This window comes from Anomaloglossus baeobatrachus, chromosome 11 (assembly GCF_048569485.1).
Source record: "Anomaloglossus baeobatrachus isolate aAnoBae1 chromosome 11, aAnoBae1.hap1, whole genome shotgun sequence".
Taxonomy (NCBI): Eukaryota; Metazoa; Chordata; class Amphibia; order Anura; family Aromobatidae; genus Anomaloglossus; species Anomaloglossus baeobatrachus.
This window is the reverse complement of record NC_134363.1, coordinates 106,309,098-106,328,806: the sequence shown is the minus strand read 5'-3', so window position 1 is coordinate 106,328,806 and position 19,709 is coordinate 106,309,098. Positions and strand designations below refer to the sequence as shown.

Sequence of the window (19,709 nt, the reverse complement as noted above, 5' to 3'; positions counted from 1 at the left end):
CCCTGCCCCGATCCACTTTAGGTCTCTCGAGACTGCATCGCCTGTGGCCCTGCTCTGCCGTCTACCACCTAGTTCGCTAAGGTAGTCCAGTAGTCCAGGGGCTCCGACCCCTGACTACCACTCCACTTCACTCCACTTCCAGACTGTTCTCTCCCCTCACTCTACTCCAAACTGCAACTCAACTCCACTGACTTGTTCCCTTCCCTGACACCTCAGGACCCCTAGGTGGGCGTTCCCATATGCCTGGTCCCGCCCACTGGTGTGTCCCTATTGTCCTGGGGGGGTGACTAGGCTTTTGTGGCCGGTGTTACCTAAGTGTGTGGTGTTGATGGTATTCCAAGGAGAAGGTGATTCCTGCACCCTGGAGGGGGTACAGTCATCTGTGACTACTTGGTTTTGCCAGGGCGTCACAAGTGTATAGTCCGAACAAGCAGATAGAAAGTATAACATACATGAAGCAATAGATAAACAAATCTTCTGTATTTAGATCAAATATAGGCCACAATATAGTTCGTTTTCATTTTTTCAGCTTTTTATTTTTACAAATCAACAATAAAGACAAGATAAGAAACATTGCGTTACATCTGTGGCGCCCCTGCCCTGGTCAGGCACCGTAGAGTATTGCACCCATGCTGGGGCAGTGCTTCCAGGTAATCTCCAAAGGCCAGGATGAGGTGCAGACACAAACACATAGTGACCAAGTCTCCTACACCATTAGAAGGGACCCTTGGGTAGCCAGAAGGGGTAAACTTTCAATTCCCATCAAGGGGTGTGCTCAGAGGCTGGTTTCTAGGAAGCAGGGCAGACAGGAAGAGAAGGAGGAACAAGGAGTCTGAGGCAGAGTGTTGAGGAGTGTGGAAGGGAGCAGAGGGTCTCTCATGCTAGCCAGACCCTGCGGAGTGCAGTAGCTGAAAACGGGGGAGAATGGGTACCTGTGGGTCAGCCTAAAAGACACCCAGAGAAAGGTGGCCGAGCAAGGGGATCACTGGTATTCCAGCACGAAAGGGGAGATAGGTTCCCAGAGCAGACAGCCAATCATCCAGAGCTGCTCAACCTTCAGGTGGGGGGTACTTAACGCCCTCACCACCACAACACAGAGTCCGAGCCCAAGCAGCAACCAGGAGGCCCATAAGGGGATAGGGCAAGAAGCAATCCCACCAAGGTCTACGCTGCCGGCAGACGGGCCAGACAGGGGAGCGGGGGTCAGAGACAGCTTCCCTGGAGGAATCCTACCATACATCATGTAAGGGGTCCTCCCAAACAAAGAGGAGTGCAAGGAGGGCGAGTGGACAGCTACCCTCAGAACGGCCTTTTGGGATTCCTGGTTCCACCTGGTTATCCCAGTGTCGCCTGGGCATCTCACAGTAACCACCAAACAGTGAGTAAACACATTAAAAGACTCCTTGGACTTTGTTTGAGTCATTCTGCGCCTTGTGGTTCCACCCACTCAAAACGGGTCCTGGGGCCAGCCCTACTCTCGGGGGGCCACACTATCTAACTGCACTTACTAACAACCCCAGGCGTCCCTTAACCTGCTGTGGCGGTCCCCTGACCGCAATACCGAGAGTGGCGTCACAAAAATCCTAAAGAGAAGGTTCCCTACCTGTGACCAGACCGTCCCGTGGAGTCCCTGAAGGTAATGCACCAGACGGCTGCAGCAGTCCTGGGCTCCACACATCAAATTTGACCAAAAAATAACTTTTGTTTCAACACTTGCGTCACCTTATCTCTTCCTTTCCAGAGAAGGGCTGGAGCAAGGGCTCAGCCGTAGCGGAAGAACGGACATGACAGGGGTTTGTAAGACCAGGCACATATAGGTTTATTATGGAGTTTGGGCAGGAAGGGGTTAACAAGGTATTGGCGGGCTGCTCGGCAGGATAGGGGGAGCTATGGGGATTTTAACAGGCACGTTTAGAGGAGTCAGATAAGGGATTGGAAGGACGTTTGTAGGAAGAGGTGGGGAAAAAGGGTGAGGGTGTACCTTTATAAGAGGAGGAAGAGTCGTTTGGATCCAGGACCGGTGAAAGATGGACCCTGCAGTGGCGTCGGCGCTGAGGACGACGATGGAGGAGCGAGTGGCTACAGGAGCAGCTGAATTCACTACTGGGACAAAGTGTGGAGCAGGATCGAGCATCCACCCGACGTCGGCGCCCGCCAGAGTGCTTGACCCCTGAGGTCCCCCGGTAGCAGAGGAGGATGAGGAGCCCATTGGTAACTCCTCCAGCAGCAAGGGAGCAGCGGTGTCGCGCAGCTGGGAGAACGGCCACGACCCAGATCAGGCTGGTGAGAGAGTGCAGGCAGGGGGCACAGCCTCCTCCTGCATCTGCAGGATCCATGGTGCTGACATCTCTGACGGGGAGGGCCCCTGAGGTGTCCGCAGCAGCGCCTGCGGGGCCTCAGAGATCAACTGCAGTGAGGCCCCCTGAGGAGTCTGGAGCAGCTCATGCAGGTTCTCTGAGATGCCCGGCGCTGAGGCCCCCCTGAGGTGTAAGGAGAAGTGCCCATGGGTCCTTCAGCTTTAATGCTGCAGGGCACAGCTATTATACCAGACCTGGGCAAGGGGCGGCCCGCGGGCCACATCCGGCCCGCCTACTCTCTGTGACTGGCCCACCAGGCTCAGGGCGTCCTTGCTGGCCGGTCAGTGATGAGGGCAATCTGACTTGTTGTCCAGAGCGCCAGGCTCCGGGAGGCCCGTGGTCAGATTGCCCTCATCACACGCTGCAAGCCGGGCAGGGAACAGAGGACAGATCCTACAGCGCCGCACAGTGTAGGCAGCGGAACGCAGGAATCTGTCCTCTGTTCCCTGCCCGGCAACTTTCTCTGTGACACATACGCGCGCCCTGATGTCATCAGTACGGCGCGCGTGTGTGTCATTTGAAAAGTTCCCGCCCGGCAGGAGAAGAAGCTGCAGAAGCCGGGGCCCATACGGAGAGAAGGAGCGGTGGGGCTTCTACAAGCACAGCAATGGTGGGTTCCCTACAAGAACAGCAGCGGCAAGGCCCCTACAAGAACAGTAGCGGCGGGGGCCCTACAAGAACAGCAGCGGCGTGGCCCCTACAAGAACAGCAGCGACGGGGGCCCGTACAAGAAAAGAAGCATCTCGGCGGGGGCCCGTACGGAGGTACCTGAGGAGGGAGAGGTGAGTAATAACCTGAGGGGACAATGGGGGGAGGGGGGGTAACTGGTGAGTAATATTTGGGTGATGTATATTATAGGTGTATATGGGGGTGTAGTGATGTATATTACAGGTGTAGTAAATAGGAGTGTAGTGATGTATATTACAGGTGTAGTATATAGGAGTGTAGTGATGTATATTACATGTGTAGTATATAGGAGTGTAGTGATGTATATTACATGTGCAGTATATAGGAGTGTAGTAATGTATATTACAGGTGTAGTATATAGGAGTGTAGTGATGTATATTACAGGTGTAGTATATAGGAGTGTAGTGATGTATATTACAGGTGCAGTATATAGGAGTGTAGTAATGTATATTACAGGTGTAGTATATAGGAGTGTAGTGATGTATATTACAGGTGTAGTATATAGGAGTGTAGTGATGTATATTATAGTGTAGTATATACGAGTGTAATGATGTATATTACAGGTGCAGTATATAGGAGTGTAGTGATGTATAATACAGGTGTAGTATATAGGAGTGTAGTGATGTATATTACATGTGCAGTATATAGCAGTGTAGTGATGTATATTACAGGTGTAGTATATAGGAGTGTAGTGATGTATATTAGAGGTGCAGTATATAGGAGTGTAGTGATGTATATTACATGTGCAGTATATAGGAGTGTAGTGATGTATATTACAGGTGTAGTATATAGGGGTCTAGTGATGTATATGGGGATGTAGTGATGTATATTACAGGTGCAGTATATAGGAGTGTAGTGATGTATATTACAGGTGTAGTATATAGGAGTGTAGTGATGTATATTACAGGTGCAGTATATAGGAGTGTAGTGATGTATTTTACAGGTGCAGGATATAGGAGTGTAGTGATGTATATTACAGGTGCAGTATATAGGTGTGTAGTGATGTATATTACAGGTGTAGTATATAGGAGTGTAGTGATGTATATTACAGGTGTAGTATATAGGAGTGCCACACGCTCCTGACCCCCGCTTATTCATCGATTATTCACCGCACTCAGGACCTGGAAGCCGGAGCATTACGGTGACAGCGCTGGCCACAGCACCGCTGAGGACATCACCGCAGGGGCAGGTGAGTATTCTGCAAGCACAGTGACCTCCAGGAGGTCATCGGAATTTCCAATGAACTCTGATGACCCCCCTGCGACACCCACGCTACAGCTTCACGGGTTCATCAGAGTTCATTGGGAACTGTGACTAGTCACTGAGATGCTCTGGCTTCCAGGTTCTCAACACAGTGAATAAACTGTGGAAAAAAGAAGCGCAAATAGGGTCTTACCCCGGTAGCAATGGGGGAAAAGAAAGAGATGGTGTTACTCACCTATAGGGGTTGTGACAGTCACAATTGCTATAACCGCATGTATGTTATTAAATCCACGTCCCGGCAGCAGTCCTCAACACACACACACACACACCTGTATACTCACCCAGCGATGTGGTCCTCAGCGCTGTCCCTGCTTCCAGCTGCTCACTGCAATGAATATTCAGTGAGTATAATTACTGGCGATAAGGATCGGGAGGCAGCAGAGCCAGAGACAGCAACGCTGCAGAGAGGTAAATATAGAAAATCTTTTTATTAAAAAGACCCGTGTTTTCTCTGGTATTTGTCACACTGATGTCACATAGATCACATCAGTGTGCGATCCGTGTGACACCCGTGCTGCTGGAGAAAAAAATGGACATGTCTGCGTGTGTGCATGCAGGGCCACGAGGGGTCACACAGTCCGTAACGTACTGTTTGTTTATGAAGGGATAGTATATATACTGTATACAGTATTGGGTAAAACTGAGTTAATTACATTAGTCCGGCATTCTAAAACCATCCCAATTTCTCATGCGGCCCCATGGGAAAATGAATTGCCCACCCCTGTATTATACAGAACAGAGGTAGAGGCAGTGAGGCCGCAGGTGCGGCCTAGGAGTAACAGGCGCAGCCGTGAAGCGTCACAGCAAGAACGACTAGCTCCGCCCCCTTTAGGAGGAGGAGGAAAAATGATTGATACCTCGGACCTTTTCAAACTGGTTGCAGGCGTTCGTCATTTTAGCCAGTATGATTGGGGAAAAATTGTTCCGCACTATTTTGTTATATGAATTCTATAGGTGAGCCCTATAGGGTCTATGGCGGCACTGCTTGGCTTCAGTATGACGAGCAATTCCGACAAAGAAATGCTTTTAGACCAGGTCTTTGATGGGGCATAAGGACATTGCGTTATTGATGCGCCTTATGGGGGCCCCGCGTTCTGATTCGCAGCCGTTTTGGTCTGGGGCCGGGGTTCGGCGTCATCGGCCCACCAACGACCAGGTTGTTGCTGGCAGTTTAATGACAGTCAATGCCGATATGGTGCAAATTTTCGGTTTAAACACGAATGTGCTTTCTGCGGTGGAAATCACGTGCAGTCGAAGTGTTTAAAAAAAGGCAGAAGGGCGTACCGGAGATTCTAACCAAAAAGATAGTGACACCGGTGATAATTGAAGTGATGCTACCGTATCTAAGGGAGTATCCAGATAGGGCTGCGGCAGAGTTACTGGAACAAGATTTTTCCGTCGGTTTTAAAATTCCATATTTGTCTGATGCTAAGGTTTCTCACCCAGTCAACCTGAAGTCTGCAAGACTCCACCTGAAGGTGGTGTCGGATAAACTTCTTAAAGAGGTGACCCTGGGGCGCATGGTGTGCCACCCCCGTGCCAGCAGCTGGCGCTGCTTGGATCTGGGCCTGCTGGGGTAGTCGCTGGAGGGTCTCCGGACCCGGGGGTCTCGCGGACACGCCGAATAAATGGGGGGGACGTAGATATACGGGCTAGGCCGTTATAAGTTTGTGACGCCACCCACGGTGTGTGGTGAGTTGGGACACCACCGCTGCTATGATGGGGCACCCGCGGGAGATGTAACGGCAGCTGGATGTTAACCCCTCCATGGGTGGGGATGGTTGCCCCGGAGCCCAGTGTATGGTGCAGGGTATAGCGACGGCAAGAGGGAGGTTTGATTACTCACAGTCAATAAATCACACAAGTCTCTGGTAAACCAAGGTGCTGGTGGCCGGTGCCGCGGCCGGTTGCATTCGGGTCCCCCACCCGGGCTGGTGGTCTCTATCCTTTTCCTCTGCACTGTTTTGGATGGATGTGGCCTAAGGAGCTGTGCCTGCAGACGCTGGCCCGTGGGATCTATGGGCCCTGGCGGTGACCTCTTATCCCTATCGGTGGGCTATTGTCTTCTATGAGGGACTTTGGATGGGACAGAATCTCTAATCCTGGCCTCAATCGGTTAATTAACTAGGCTTGTTTCCGGTCCAGGCTTCAGGGTCTGAGTACCCCTCTTTGTGCTCCGGTTTCCGGGTCGGTTCCCCGTGTCGGTACCGGCGGCCTACAACCCTGTCCCGGTCCTCCTCGGTTCTGCCGAGCCGTCTTCCCGTCTCCTGCTGACGGAGACCACCGTCTGCCTCCTAGCCAAAGGCAACATGTCTCCTACCCTGGTACCGTTCAACTTGAACTTTTCCTGCTGGAGCTACCCTTAGCTCCAGCCCATACTCCTCGCCCAACTACAAAGCTCAACTCCTTGTTTTCCTGCCCCGGGTTGTCTAGACCCCTGAGTGGGCGTGTCCAACCGCCTGGTCATGCCCACTGGTGTGTCTATCTTTCCCTAAGGGGGGGTGACTAGGGTTTCAGGTTGGCTGTGTGTTTCCTGAGTGGGGAATGGTATTATGTGGGGCCTAACTGTGACTACCTGGTTTTGCCAGGGCGTTACACATGACGGGACAATTTAAGGAGCCCCCATGGCCCCACCTACGGGCCTCTCCATTAGGTGTGGTAACCAAAAAGGAACCTAATAAATTTAGACTGATCCATCATTTATCCTACTCATCTGGTCAGTCGTTAAATGATAGAATCAGTGACGAGTTAAGTGCAGTTTCCTATGTGTCCTTTGATAAAGCTCTGGTGTGGCTACGGAGGTGCAGGCCTGGTGCCCTAATGGGAAAAACTGATATAGAAGCAGCGTTTCAGCTGCCACCAGTACACCCCAAATGTTTTCATTTGTTAAGGTATTCGTGGAAGGGTGAATTTTTTGTGGATCGCTGTTTACCAATGGGGTATTCGATCTCTTGTTCATGATTTGAGTGCTTTAGTACTTTTATGGAATAGGTGATTAAGCAGGAGTCGAGTCAGAAGTCAGTGTTACACTACCTAGATGATGTTTTTGTGCTTGGGTACTGCGGACTCAGATTGTTGTTCTTTGATACTTCACACAATTGAGCAAGTTGGTGGAGAGGTTCGGAATTCCTCTGGCGCCTAATAAGACGGAGGGCCCATGCACAACAATTTGACTTTTGGAAATTGAATTGGATTCAATTACCATGTAATGTCGTTTTCTGGTAGATAAGATTAGGGATCTGAAGTTGGAAGTACAGACTGCTTTGATAAGCAAAAAATTGCGTTTCTGTGTCGCCCTGGAAAATCAGGTAGGCAAACAATAGGCCCCCGCATAACACCATCCCTCACCTAGGTCACACACAGCCGACCTGAAACCCTAGTCACCCCCCTCAGGGCAAACAGGCACACCAGTGGGCGGGACCAGGTGGTTAGGGAACGCCCACCTAGGGGTCTAAACAGCCCGGGATGGGAAAACAAACCGGGGAAAGTCTGTAGTTCAAGTTGAGAGGAGCGTGGGCTGGAGCTAGGTGTAGCTCTAGCAGAGGAGAGAGTTCAAGTTGAACGGTACCAGGGTCGGAGCCCTGGTGCCTTGGCTAGGTGGCAGACGGTGGTCTCTGTCAGCAGGAGATGGGAAGATGGCTCGGCAGAACCGAGGTGGACCGGGACAGGGTTGGAGCCCACCGGTACCTACACCGGGGACCCAACCGGAAACCGTGCACAGAGGGGGTACTCGGACCCTGAAGCCAGGACTGGAACCAACGGCCTAGCTAATCAACCGATTGAGGGCAGGATTACAGGTCCTGTCCTAACCAAAGTCCCAAAAGCAGACAACCACCCGCAGAGAGGGATAGGGCAACCGCCCGGGCCCATAGATCCCACGGGTCAGCGTCAGCGGGCACGGCTCCTCAGGCACACAAAAAGCCGGGAGCGGACTCCCGTGTTCCATACTGGGAAATATAAACACAAACACAGCCAGTGCAGAGGAAAGAGACGGCGAACACCAGCCCGGGTGGGGGACCAGAGTACAACCGGCCACCAGCACCTTGGTTTACCAAAGGACTCGTGTGATTCATTTACTCGTGAGTAACCCAACATCCCCCGGTCCATCTGGCGCGCAAGCCCCAGCCATCGCCATAACCTGCAAAGAGACACTGGGCCCAGGGGCAACCATCCCTACCCATGGAGGGGTTAACATCCGGCTGCAATTACATCTCCCCCGGGGTTTCCTGCAACGGCAACAGTGGTGTCCCACTTCACCACACACCGTTGGTGGCGTCACGGACAATCTCCCTTTCTAAACAAAAACCTCTTTTCACTTGTGGGCGTCGGACTGCTGCTCGAGCCCGGGTCCGGCTCCCACTTGTGGGCGGCGGACTGCTGCTCGAGCCCGGGTCTGGCTCCCGCTCGAGCCACAGCGAAGCCACCAGACCTGAGCATCCCCAAGCAGCCCCCTTAGCTGCGGTCTGGCCCCCGCCCGCAACATTTGCGACAGGTCCAGTCATTGCTATGCAAGTTGAATTTTGCATGTCGCATTATGCCCATGGGGCAAATATTTTGCCGGCGATTAGCAGCAGCCACCGCTGGAGTACGACACCCGTGTCTTTTTGTCCGTCTGTCGGCCTGTCTGACGGCTGATCTAAGGATATGGGCATCCTTTTTGGAAAAGTTTAACAGGAGATCCGTGTTAATGGAGGATTGGGTGGATAGTTCAGAGTTGGAGCTATTTACCGATGCTTCAGGAGCATATGGTTTTGGTGCATTATTATGCAAGGTTGGATCGCCCGCCGGATATTTTAGCATTGCATGTGGGGAGCAATTGTGGCGCCCTGGACAAGCCAGGACGTCACAGGTACTGCAACGACACACCCCACACCCCGGTTAGGCACATCAGCCGCACACACGAAATCCTTGTTGCCTCCCTCCAGGGGCTGATGTCCACACCAGGTAGGGTGGAGCCAGGCAGTTGGCCCCACCCACCGAGGAGTTCACAGTCCTGGAGGTGGGAAAGGAAGTCAGAGGAGTTTAGAGAGTGAAAGTGAAGGAGTGAAGTGGTAAAGGAGCAGTCTGACCGTGTCTGGGTACGTGGCCCGGGCACAGAAACAGCAAGGTTGGCAGACGGTGGTGACCATCTGCAGGCAAGGCCGATTGAAGCACAACCGTAAGGACCGGGGACGGGCGGTGGCCCGCCGGTACCGGACCGGGGAGCAAAGAGAGGGCAGCACCATTCGGCAGGGCCTACGGACCTCGACCAGGCTTGGAGTCACCATTAAACCGGTCAAATCCGTCAGCGACGGGAACCTCCGGGGTTTCCCAGCAATAAAGACCCGACTGAAGGCAACCGCTCAACCGTGAAGGGAAATACAGCTACCGCCACAGCTAAAGTTCCCAGGGCCAGCGCCTGCGGGCAAAAGGGGCTCCTCCGTTAAACATACCGCTGGGGAGCGGGTTACCGGTAGGAAGCCATCGGGGCCGAGAACATAACACCGGTGCAGGGAGAGACAGTTACCGCCAACCTACCGGGAGTGACCGTTGCAGCCGTCTGTGGGACTCGTCCATCCAGCCGTTTGTTTTACCAGAGACTCCGTGTGCGTTACTGGCTGAGTAAGTACCACCATGCCGTCTGGCACTGCGCTGCCCCGCGACCCTGCACCTGGTCAAGCCCCGCAATCCATCAAACAGACAACCACTCCGGGCCCCGGGACTACCACAAACCCCCTACCCACGGTGGGGAGGAAAACATCCCAGCTGCTCCCTGTCATTGCTCCCGGGATCCCCGTACAAGAGAAGCGGTGGTGCCCCAACCTCACCATACACTGTGGGTGGCGTCACAAACCGACACCCCAAACACCAACAAAACACCCCTTTCACTCACGGGCGAGGAGCGCCGCTCAAGTCCCCGGATCCGGCCCACCGCTCGAGCCACAGAGCAGCAGCAGCAGCGCCGGACCCGAGCGCGGTGAGCGCAGCGCCCCGCCGCCCGCGACACAATGATCTAGGTGTCCAATCATCGAGGGACTTGGTTAGGGATATAAAGTCGGATTTATTAAGGATTCCGGAGCTATTTCCAATGGTTGTTATGGTTTGGTCGGAAATGGTGGCGCGACTTACTTGACGGTATGCTCGTTCAGTGGACAAAATTAACAGGGCCAGGGGGAGAGTCAATAGAGCGGTCTCAAAATTTGTGAACAGACATGGGTGAGTGGTCGTGCGCCATAAAGATTTGCAGGTTCCTGAACTGGAGTTTTTACATGGAGATGGGGTCCACCTTAATGATATGGGCATGGATTTGGGAAATTTGGAACTGAAGGAAGGAGTTAAAAAAGTGGTAAAAGTATGTTGGGACTCTCAGGCGCAAGGTTTCACGTCCAATCTCTGTGGAGGTAAGGAGGTCAGGGATGACCTTGGTTAATGGAGTAAGGGCTCGCATCGGAGATATGCTGACCCTTCATACTTGGTTATTGTTAAGATCCGGCCTTGACGGTTCTCGGGGAAGAGGTTAAAAATTTGGAAGGGATAACACTGTGACAATGGTCAGCCCCAAGTCGGAGTGTTGCAACTGGGGATGGTTTCTGGTTCTCTTTTTTCAGTGGTTTCGGCCATCCAGGATCTCCTCAAGGAAAAGGTTATGGTTATGACGGCTTAACATTTTTGAGTATGTTATTAATTGTACTTAATTCAGGATGCTGTGGCCGTATATTTCCATTGTACTCAGCGTTGATGTTGTTATTTGTGCATCGGGACAATTTACAATACCCTGGTCAAGAGAAGGGCTGGAGCAGGGGTGCAGCCATAGCAGAAGAACGGACATGATAGGGGTTTGTAAGGCCAGGCACATATAGGGTCATTATGGAGTTTGGGCAGGAAGGGGTTAACAAGGTATTGGTGGGCTGCTCGGCAGTATAGGGGGAGCTATGGGGATTTGAATATTCACGTGATGAGGAGTCAGATAAGGGATTGGAAGGAAGTTTGTAGGAAGAGGTGGGGAATAGGGTGAGGGAGTACATTTTATAAGAAAAGGAAGAGCCATTGCGACATCCTATCGTTTGGATCCAGGATCGGTGAAAGACCCGCCCACCCACCCCTTATTAAGTGGTTAATAAAGAATATATATACATACATTTATGTCATGGCAGCTGAGGTGAGGAGGTCAGGGATGGCCTTGGTTAATGGAGTAAGGGCTCACATCGGAGGTATGCTGACCCTTCATACTTGGTTATGGTTAAGTTTCGGCCAGGATGGTTCCCAGGGAACAGGTTAAAAATTTGGAAGAGGAAGCACTGTGACAATGGTCAGCCCTGAGTCGGAGTGGTGCAACTGGGGATGGTTTCTGGTGCTGTTTTTTCAGTGGTTTAGGCCATCCAGGATCTCCTAAAGGAAAAGGTTATGGTTATGACGGTTTAACATTTTTGAGTATGTTATTAATTGTAATTAATAAAGGCTGCGGTGGCCGTATATTTCCATCGTCACTCAGCGTTGGTGTTGTTATTTGTGCATGGGGACAATTCACAATACCCTGGTCATGTCTTCTTCTGCAATGATCTTTAGCAAAAACAGCTGCTGAACCTTGTCACCAGATCTGTCTTCTGGATTAAGGAACAGCACCAAGAAAATACAAAAATCTATAAAGGTTTATATAGCTGTTTAGGAAGTTGTCAAATTGTAAAATATATATGGGAAAAAAAAAAATTAAAATGGCTTTTTTTCCACTTAGGTCCAATGTCAGAGTGGAAATTCCGGTAAATATGCAGCCGCTTGAAGTAATTCTCTGCAACAGTAAGTACTGTATATCCATATTCAAAAGAGGAAGAGAGTCAAAATGTGCCTCTGATAAATCAGTCATACGTGTATGTCTGAAACGATCACATCTGAGACCACACTGGTATTCAGAGTGAGAGCGCCCTATAGAGGTTGGTGAATAAACCACACGCCTTTAAATTAATGCGGAGTGCTGCAAACTCTTCGTTAATAGGGCTCTGTGGAGAGCTTAAAGGGAACCTGTCTGTGGATTTTTATATCCATTTACGGTATGTAAGGGCGCTGTAATGCTGATTATATCCATACTTATATTTTAGAATCTTAGTATATGTTTTACAGAAATTTATTAAATTATTATGCAAATGAGACACAAGTGCAGTGGGCGGGCCATGCACTTCCAGCTGTGCAGAATTTCTTCCCAATTCCCCACCCATCGCCTCTCCTGTCATTCATCGACAGCACACTTTTCTTTCAGTGACCCGCCTCTCAATACAAAAACTCAATAAACCATCAGAATCATAAATATCGAAAATCAAGAATATACCCTGTATATTTTTTTAAGCTATAACCTTTAGTAATATATTAAAAATCAGGATTTGCAACAATATACCCTTAGACACACAACAAAAAAGGAATAAGGTACAAAAACACAGTACAATTGAAAAAGAGCAGATAACCCAGGACCACCACCAAGGCCTACAGTGCCATAGATATTATCCCTTACCGACCAATGGAAGTTTAACACCCTATGTAGCACCCAATAGTGCCCCCGTTGCACAATGGCTAGGCATTCCTATCCCTAATCCTGGCACAATCAAGGTAAGTGACCCAGCGCACCCAAAATACAACATAAGGCTGAATAATTGCACACACAGATGTGTAAAAATCATTAACAACAGTAGAAATCAACCAATGGTCAGTATTATGCTGACCAACATATTGCAATTGGTAATGCTCCATATATGTTGTCAGTTGGTTAAATATGCCTCAACACATTTTGCCCCCTTTTCTTTCCACACGACTTGGAAGTAACAGGCTCATCAGGAGACTACAGGATCAGATGGTATCATATGTTGATGTCCAAAGATATATATTAGGCATTATCCATCACAATTGGCTGTAATAGAATAAGGTAGAATAAAAGATAGATGTTCACAAATGTTATTAGAACCTGGTAAATACAACCAAACATGAGCAAAGTTCATGTGCCTACACAATATATTCACTAACCGCAAAGTATTTAGGCAGCATCTTAACAGTAGACCAAACTGGTTTGTGGAGGGTTATCTTCAGTGACCTGCCTCTCCCGCCAGAAATCTAGTACAAACTCTTTCATTCCCCAGGGTGGTGGGTGCACAGTAAGGTCCTGATGAAGCTGCGCCATCTGCATAGTTTTTGAGGGAAATATTTATTCACTAGAGACCAATCCTACAAACTAGATGTAGTTGGTGGATCGTGCAGACTACTGCCTAACATGGCATTTACATGTGACATTGTGATTATATGTGATTATGTATTCGCATTTAGAATTGCAGTTCCTCCATGGGTATCATTAATTTGCTCATTATTTGTCATTTTAATTTGCTCTCGAGAAATGAGATTGTTTTAGTATTGACCAATAAAGATTATAGTCTTATGATAGGTGGAAGTTGTTAAGTAATTTTTGCTCTCATGGCATTATTATACATGCATAGCACTATTTATAGGTTGGTCAGTTTTTCGTTAAAAGGCAGATAAAAGTTCCCTTTCTAATACACTTTTGCTTGTGTGACGCCCCAGGGGTGCTGATCCTGTTCGGGGATGCCACAGGGCTTATTCAAGATGGTGAACAGGTAATGTCAGTTTTTACATGTCGTGACGCCACTCACGGCTTGCGGTCAGGGATGTGGTTGACCTCGCTGCAGGTTTTACGAGCGTCTGGGGCTGATGGGGTCTGCAGCCAGATGATGTAGCCTCCCGTGAGTGAGGCAGGCCCCAGGGGCTCGGGTGAGTAGGATAGCGGGTCCTGAAATAACACAGGCTGAGTCCAAAAGTCTTTCAACTGGTTTTTACTCACTTCAGATGTTGTTGTGAGCTGACCCGGGTGTTGCTGTGATTAACCAGGTAAGACCAGGGTTCCTTCGGGCCAGTCTGAGGGTAAACTGTTAGCTCGCCTTCCTAGCACTCTGTGTTTGGATAACCCCCTGACGTGGAGTACCATGGGGGTCTATCCAGGGAGTCGCTACTGCCTTTTCTTCCTTGTGTTTGGCCCATTTGCCGGCAACGTGGACCAAGTGAGATGGCTTCAGGCTCTGTCCCCTTATGGGTCCCTGCGTTGCTGCTGAGGCTCGGACTCTGAGGTTGGTGAGGTACTTGTAGTTCCCCTCACCAGCAGGTTTTGCAGGTAAACTGGAGTCTGCTGTAGGGACCTGTACCCTGTACGTGCCTAGTCACCAGGCGCACCGTACTCTCTCTACCAGATAACGGCTCTCCCCCGTTAACCGTTACTACCCCGTGCAGGGTCTGACTAGTGGCCGCGCGTGTATCCCCTCACGACCGATGCTCACCACCACTAGACTGGCTCTCCTCCTTATCCTGACAACATCTGCACTTTAGCTCCCAGCCCCTCCGCTTCACCCCTTGACAAGATCCCACTGGAGACTGCCCAAGGGTCCCATCTACTAGTGTGGGAGAACTGGTTGCTATGTGTCTGTGCGTACACACCTCGTTCTGGCCCTTAGGATTACCTGGAAGTACTGTCCCAGCATGGGTGCAGTACTCATTGGTGCCTGACTGGGTCAGGGACACCACATTCCCCCTTGGTTATCGACAGCATGTCCTCGGGCTGCAAAGATAAAAAAACAAAACACAAGTTTTCCCACACAGGGGAGATATTACATGTAAACATACCGTGTACCATACCACCACCACCCACGAGTCTTTAACCCAAGACCCGAATACAGAGTAATCACCAGTCTTTTTGGTGACCTGGTCTCAACCATTCCGGTGACAGTCCTCCTTGTCCTGGTGGCGTAAGGTAGGCCCCATAAACAGGCCTACCTGCTTCGTCTCTTTGTGCTGGAGAGCAGGCCCCATAAACAGGCCTGCCCCCTTGGTGGTGCAGAGCCATGCCCCTCAACAGGCAGACTCTGGGGGTGGTACCACTGGGGTAACTATGTACACTGCGAGAGTTTGTGGTTATAGCCATTTTATAACCTGTGGTCCATATAAAGTGCACATAACCTGGTGCTAAGAATATTTGAAGAGTTCACGCAAAAGTCCTTGCGGGCACAGTTTACTTAAACGTTACTTTAACTTTCATAAAACATTTTAAACCATACTCTATGTTCTAAATTGACTAAACTATACTTTTTCTATTAACTAAATTGACTAGATTGACTTCCGCCTTCTAAGGTCAGTGCTTGATACTTCAGTGCACTGACCCTTGGAGGTCGTTGTGACCGGAGTGTACAACAGAGCAAAGGATGGACGAGGCCGAGGGACGATCCAACAGGTTTATTAACAGGAATACAGGAACAGCACACGATTAGTCCACGTAAAACAGATTCGGAGGCCCTTCCAGACAATCCTCGGACCGGATAACAAAGCAATCGTCCTTACAGTAGTCCAAAGAGTTCCACACAATCCCACGAGCCGCCACACAGGCCTAGCTCCGTCCGTGTCCACAGCCACCCAGGCTGGGGGCTCCTTCTCTTTCCAAGTTTCAGCTCACTCTGAAGTTACAAAAAGGGAAATGCATTGTCTGTGCTCCTTGACCAGCCCACCATGTTCAGGGGGTGGGGGTCACACATCCTATCATCAATGGTTTGGTCCATCACAGGGCTCCAATATGTCTGCCAGCCACAGTAGATGAAGGGATCCCCTGCTGTGCAGCACAATGACTATTCCTTCACTGGCCAATGCAATTACAGACTAGATACACAACTCTGGATAGAAGATGACAGGCTATTTACATAATCACATTAGATGCCAAGACTACAATTGTATGAGAGAGACACATTGAGACCAGTAGCTCCCCCAAGAAAATACATGAATTACAACTAATACAACCAGGGAAATATACATATCATGACATAGTATCACAGCATATACAGTTAGAGGGTAAATTACATCTTCACAATCCCTCCCCCTCCCAACTTGTGTACGTACTAGGGACCTCTACAGGTCACTGGTTAAGTACACACAGGCAGAGCGTTACTTACATGTGGCTTCATGCAGCCACGAATTGGCATCGTAGCTCTCCCACATCATTGCCCAGGAGAACAGCTGTAGGCAGACCACCCATCACCCCAACCACACATCGCCTGACCCCAAAACCAAAGTTCAGATCCACAGTGGCTGTGGGAATAGTCCTCCATTGTCCACCAGCCAGTTCAATGACAATCCCAGGTCCTCTATGGATTGCCTCAGGCCGAACCACTCGGGGATCAGCCAGTGTGAGGAAAGCACCCGAGTCACAAAATCCAACAAGTCTCTGTCCATCCAGCACAACCTCCTGCAAGTGCTTACCTCGATGAGCAGAAGTCATCATAACTGCGGGTCGCACCCCGTAAACTCCTGGTGGTGCAACATGGGGGGCTGAGTCACTAGGCCAGTCCTCACATAGCGGTGCCACATCTTCCTCCATGGCACTGGGCTGTAAATAATTAACAATCCGATTGGGTGCAGGATCAGTCCTCATTTGAACATCTGGGCAGGAGACTTGCCGATGCCCTGGCTGTCCACATTGATAGCATCTGAGCTGGGTCTCCCTCCATCCAAGGCGTCCTCTTGGGTAAGGGGTAGGGGAACTTGGAGGCCGGCTCCCACCTGAAGGTGCTGTAGGGGTTTGAGGATGATTCCTCCATGGGCTGGCTGGGCATGAGGCCTGCAAATGCCCGGGATGCCTACAAACATAACACCTGCGCTCTGTTACTTCCTCTCCCCGGCGTATTCCAGAAAATGCAGTAGAAGCAACTGGAGGCACATTAACACGGGTATCAACATGTGGTGGCTTAGAGGAACGGGGAACAATGGGGACAGAATAACTGGGGGCATCCGGTGTTGTGGAGCTGTTAGGCGTCTCTCCATCCTCCAACAGAACCCTCCACTGAGGCTTGATAGTGAGCACCTCATCAGCTAGAGCAGCAGCTTCCTCCACTGTCACTAGTTTTCTCTCACGCACCCATTCCCGGATCTCAGCGGGGCACTGGGCAAAGAATTGTTCTTTTAGGATGACCTGCAGGAAGGTCTCCCAAGATAAGGCCCCCTCTGCCTCCAGCCAGCGATTACATATTTGTTTGAGTCTATGAGCATATATCTTAAAAGACACTTCCCCATCACAGGCTAAAGCACGGAACTGAGTCCTGTAAGTGTCTGGGGTCACAGCATAATGTTCTAGAATAGTCTGTTTAATCTCCACATACTCACAGTTCCCCCAAGAAAATACATGAATTACAACTAATACAACCAGGGAAATATACATATCATGACATATTATACAAAATAAATGACAGGGAAATATACATATCATGACATAGTATCACAGCATATACAGTTAGAGGGTAAATTTCATCTTCACAGTCGTGTCATGGGCGTCCCCTGGCAGTGATGACAATGGGGACCTGGTTGAAGCGGTGGGGGTAGAGCCTGGGCTCACTGAGGTCCCCCGTGGACATGGCACCACATCCAAAGCGTACCAACCTCTCTCCCCCATATGCCGCGTAAAATCCACCACATCACCCATGTACAGGTCACGGCCAGGGTGACCCAGCTGCAAATGGGACTGCACGTCCCACCGGGACACAAAAATCCCCTCTTTTACCCCTGCTTCCACAATGAAACCCCACCCCTTACGGCAATTGAACTCCTCCACTACTCCCAGGTGGAGGGGACCTCGAGCCTGGGATCCGGCCCGCCGCAGGGACTGCTTTTCTTGCAGGTCCCCGGCCTCCAACTGCTCACTCCCCGGGATAGGCTCCACAAGGGGGCGTGGGCGACCGGCTCTCACCCGTCATCGCTCTCTGCGGGCTTGCGATGTTGAGATGGCCCTGGGGTGGGCCTCCCTCCGCAGCGACATCACCTGGTCATCAGCGAGTAACCAGGTGAGTGAAGCGCTCTGCATCTCTTCCTCCCTGCTGGGGTTTGCTGCGACCTGGTTAAGTCGGGTAGGTGATGGGATGGCGGTTGTCACTGGCTGCAGGACCTGTTCTCCCTCCCTGGCGGAGGATGCTGCGACCTCTTCCGGTCGGCGGGGGGACAGCAGCACGGCCTTGGCTTTAGGTAAACCAACATGGTCTCCCTCTCTTACAGAGGGTGCTGCGACCTCCTCCAGTCAGATAAGTGGCAGCTCTGGGGTCGAGCCTTGGGCAGCCGGGCAGGACAGTGGCAGGACTTCAGGATCTCTCTCCAGCGGAGAGGGTGTTGCGACCGCTTCAGGTCGGGTAAGCGGCAGCTCGACCGGGCCTTTAGCAGCCAGGTGAGCCGAGGACAGGACACCTGGACCCCTCTCCACTCCCCACTTCCGATGGTAGCGTCGGCGGAATCAGCACACCAGGTAAGGAAGGGGTAGCATCGGACTCACCCGGTGTCGGGCCGGAGATATCCAGTGGTGGGGCCTCTGTCACTGGCGGTGGTTTGGGCTGAGCATGGGCGGCACCTCCAGGCGGGCCCCGCTGCAAGGATAGCCGCAGGCTTCGGATCGCCACCAGCATTGTTTCTCCAGGCAGCTACTTCCCGTCTCCGCTGCTCCTCCATACGGTCAGCAATCCTCTCAACCTCCACTTCTAGCTCCTCCGCCGTCATGGGCCTTGACCAGCCCTGCTCCCTCTGATCACCCTCTGCTGATGCCATCTTGCTCCTTCCCTCACTCATCAGCTTCTTCTCAGGTTTTGGCCTTAGTTTCATTTCTTCTACCACAGGACTGGGACGTCCCAGCAGTCCGGGGACAGAACAGCCCCCATCTCCTCCTTCGTGGGCGGGGACTTCGTCTGCGCGGGCTGCAGCCTTTTGAACGGCATGCTTTCAACGGTGGCTAAAATGGCGGCAGTTCAAATTTTTCAATTGGACTGCTGAGGCACACTGTCACCAAGCCTGAACGGGTCTAGTCCAGGTTCTTGTTTGTGACACCAAAAAGATGTGACGCCCCAGGGGTGCTGATCCTGTTCGGGGACGCCACAGGGCTTATTCAAGATGGCGAACAGGTAATGTCAGTTTTTATATGTCGTGACGCCAGTCAGGGATGTGGATGACCGCCGCTGCATATTTTACGAGCGTCTTGGGCTGATGGCGTCTGCAGCCAGATAATGTAGCCTCCCGTGAGTGAGGCAGGCCCCAGGGGCTCGGGTGAGTAGGATAGCGGGTCCTGGAATAACACAGGCTGAGTCCAAAAGTCTTTCAACTGGTTTTTACTCACTTCAGATGTTGCTGTGATTAACCAGGTAAGACCAGAGTTCCTTCGGGCCAGTCTGAGGGTAATCTGTTAGCTTGCCTTCCTAGCACTCTGTGTTCGGATAACCCCCTGACGTGGAGTACCATGGGGGTCTATCCAGGGAGTCACTACTGCCTTTTCTCCCCTGTGTTTGGCCCGTTTGCCGGCAGCGTGGACCACGTGAGATGGCTTCAGACTCTGTCCCCTTATGGGACCAGGCGTTGCTGCTGAGGTTTGGA

At 51.1% G+C, this 19,709-nt stretch overlaps 1 protein-coding gene across 1 annotated transcript in view; it reads left to right on the top strand.

Annotated features, from left to right (window-relative positions):
• The window catches only part of LOC142257246 (NXPE family member 1-like), a 332,584-nt gene that overhangs the window by 70,952 nt on the left and 241,923 nt on the right, over positions 1–19,709 (top strand). Inside the window, exon 4 of the mRNA XM_075329401.1 lies at positions 12,019–12,080. Within this exon, the coding sequence (XP_075185516.1) occupies positions 12,019–12,080 (62 nt within the window). The remainder of the gene's footprint in view (positions 1–12,018; positions 12,081–19,709) is intronic.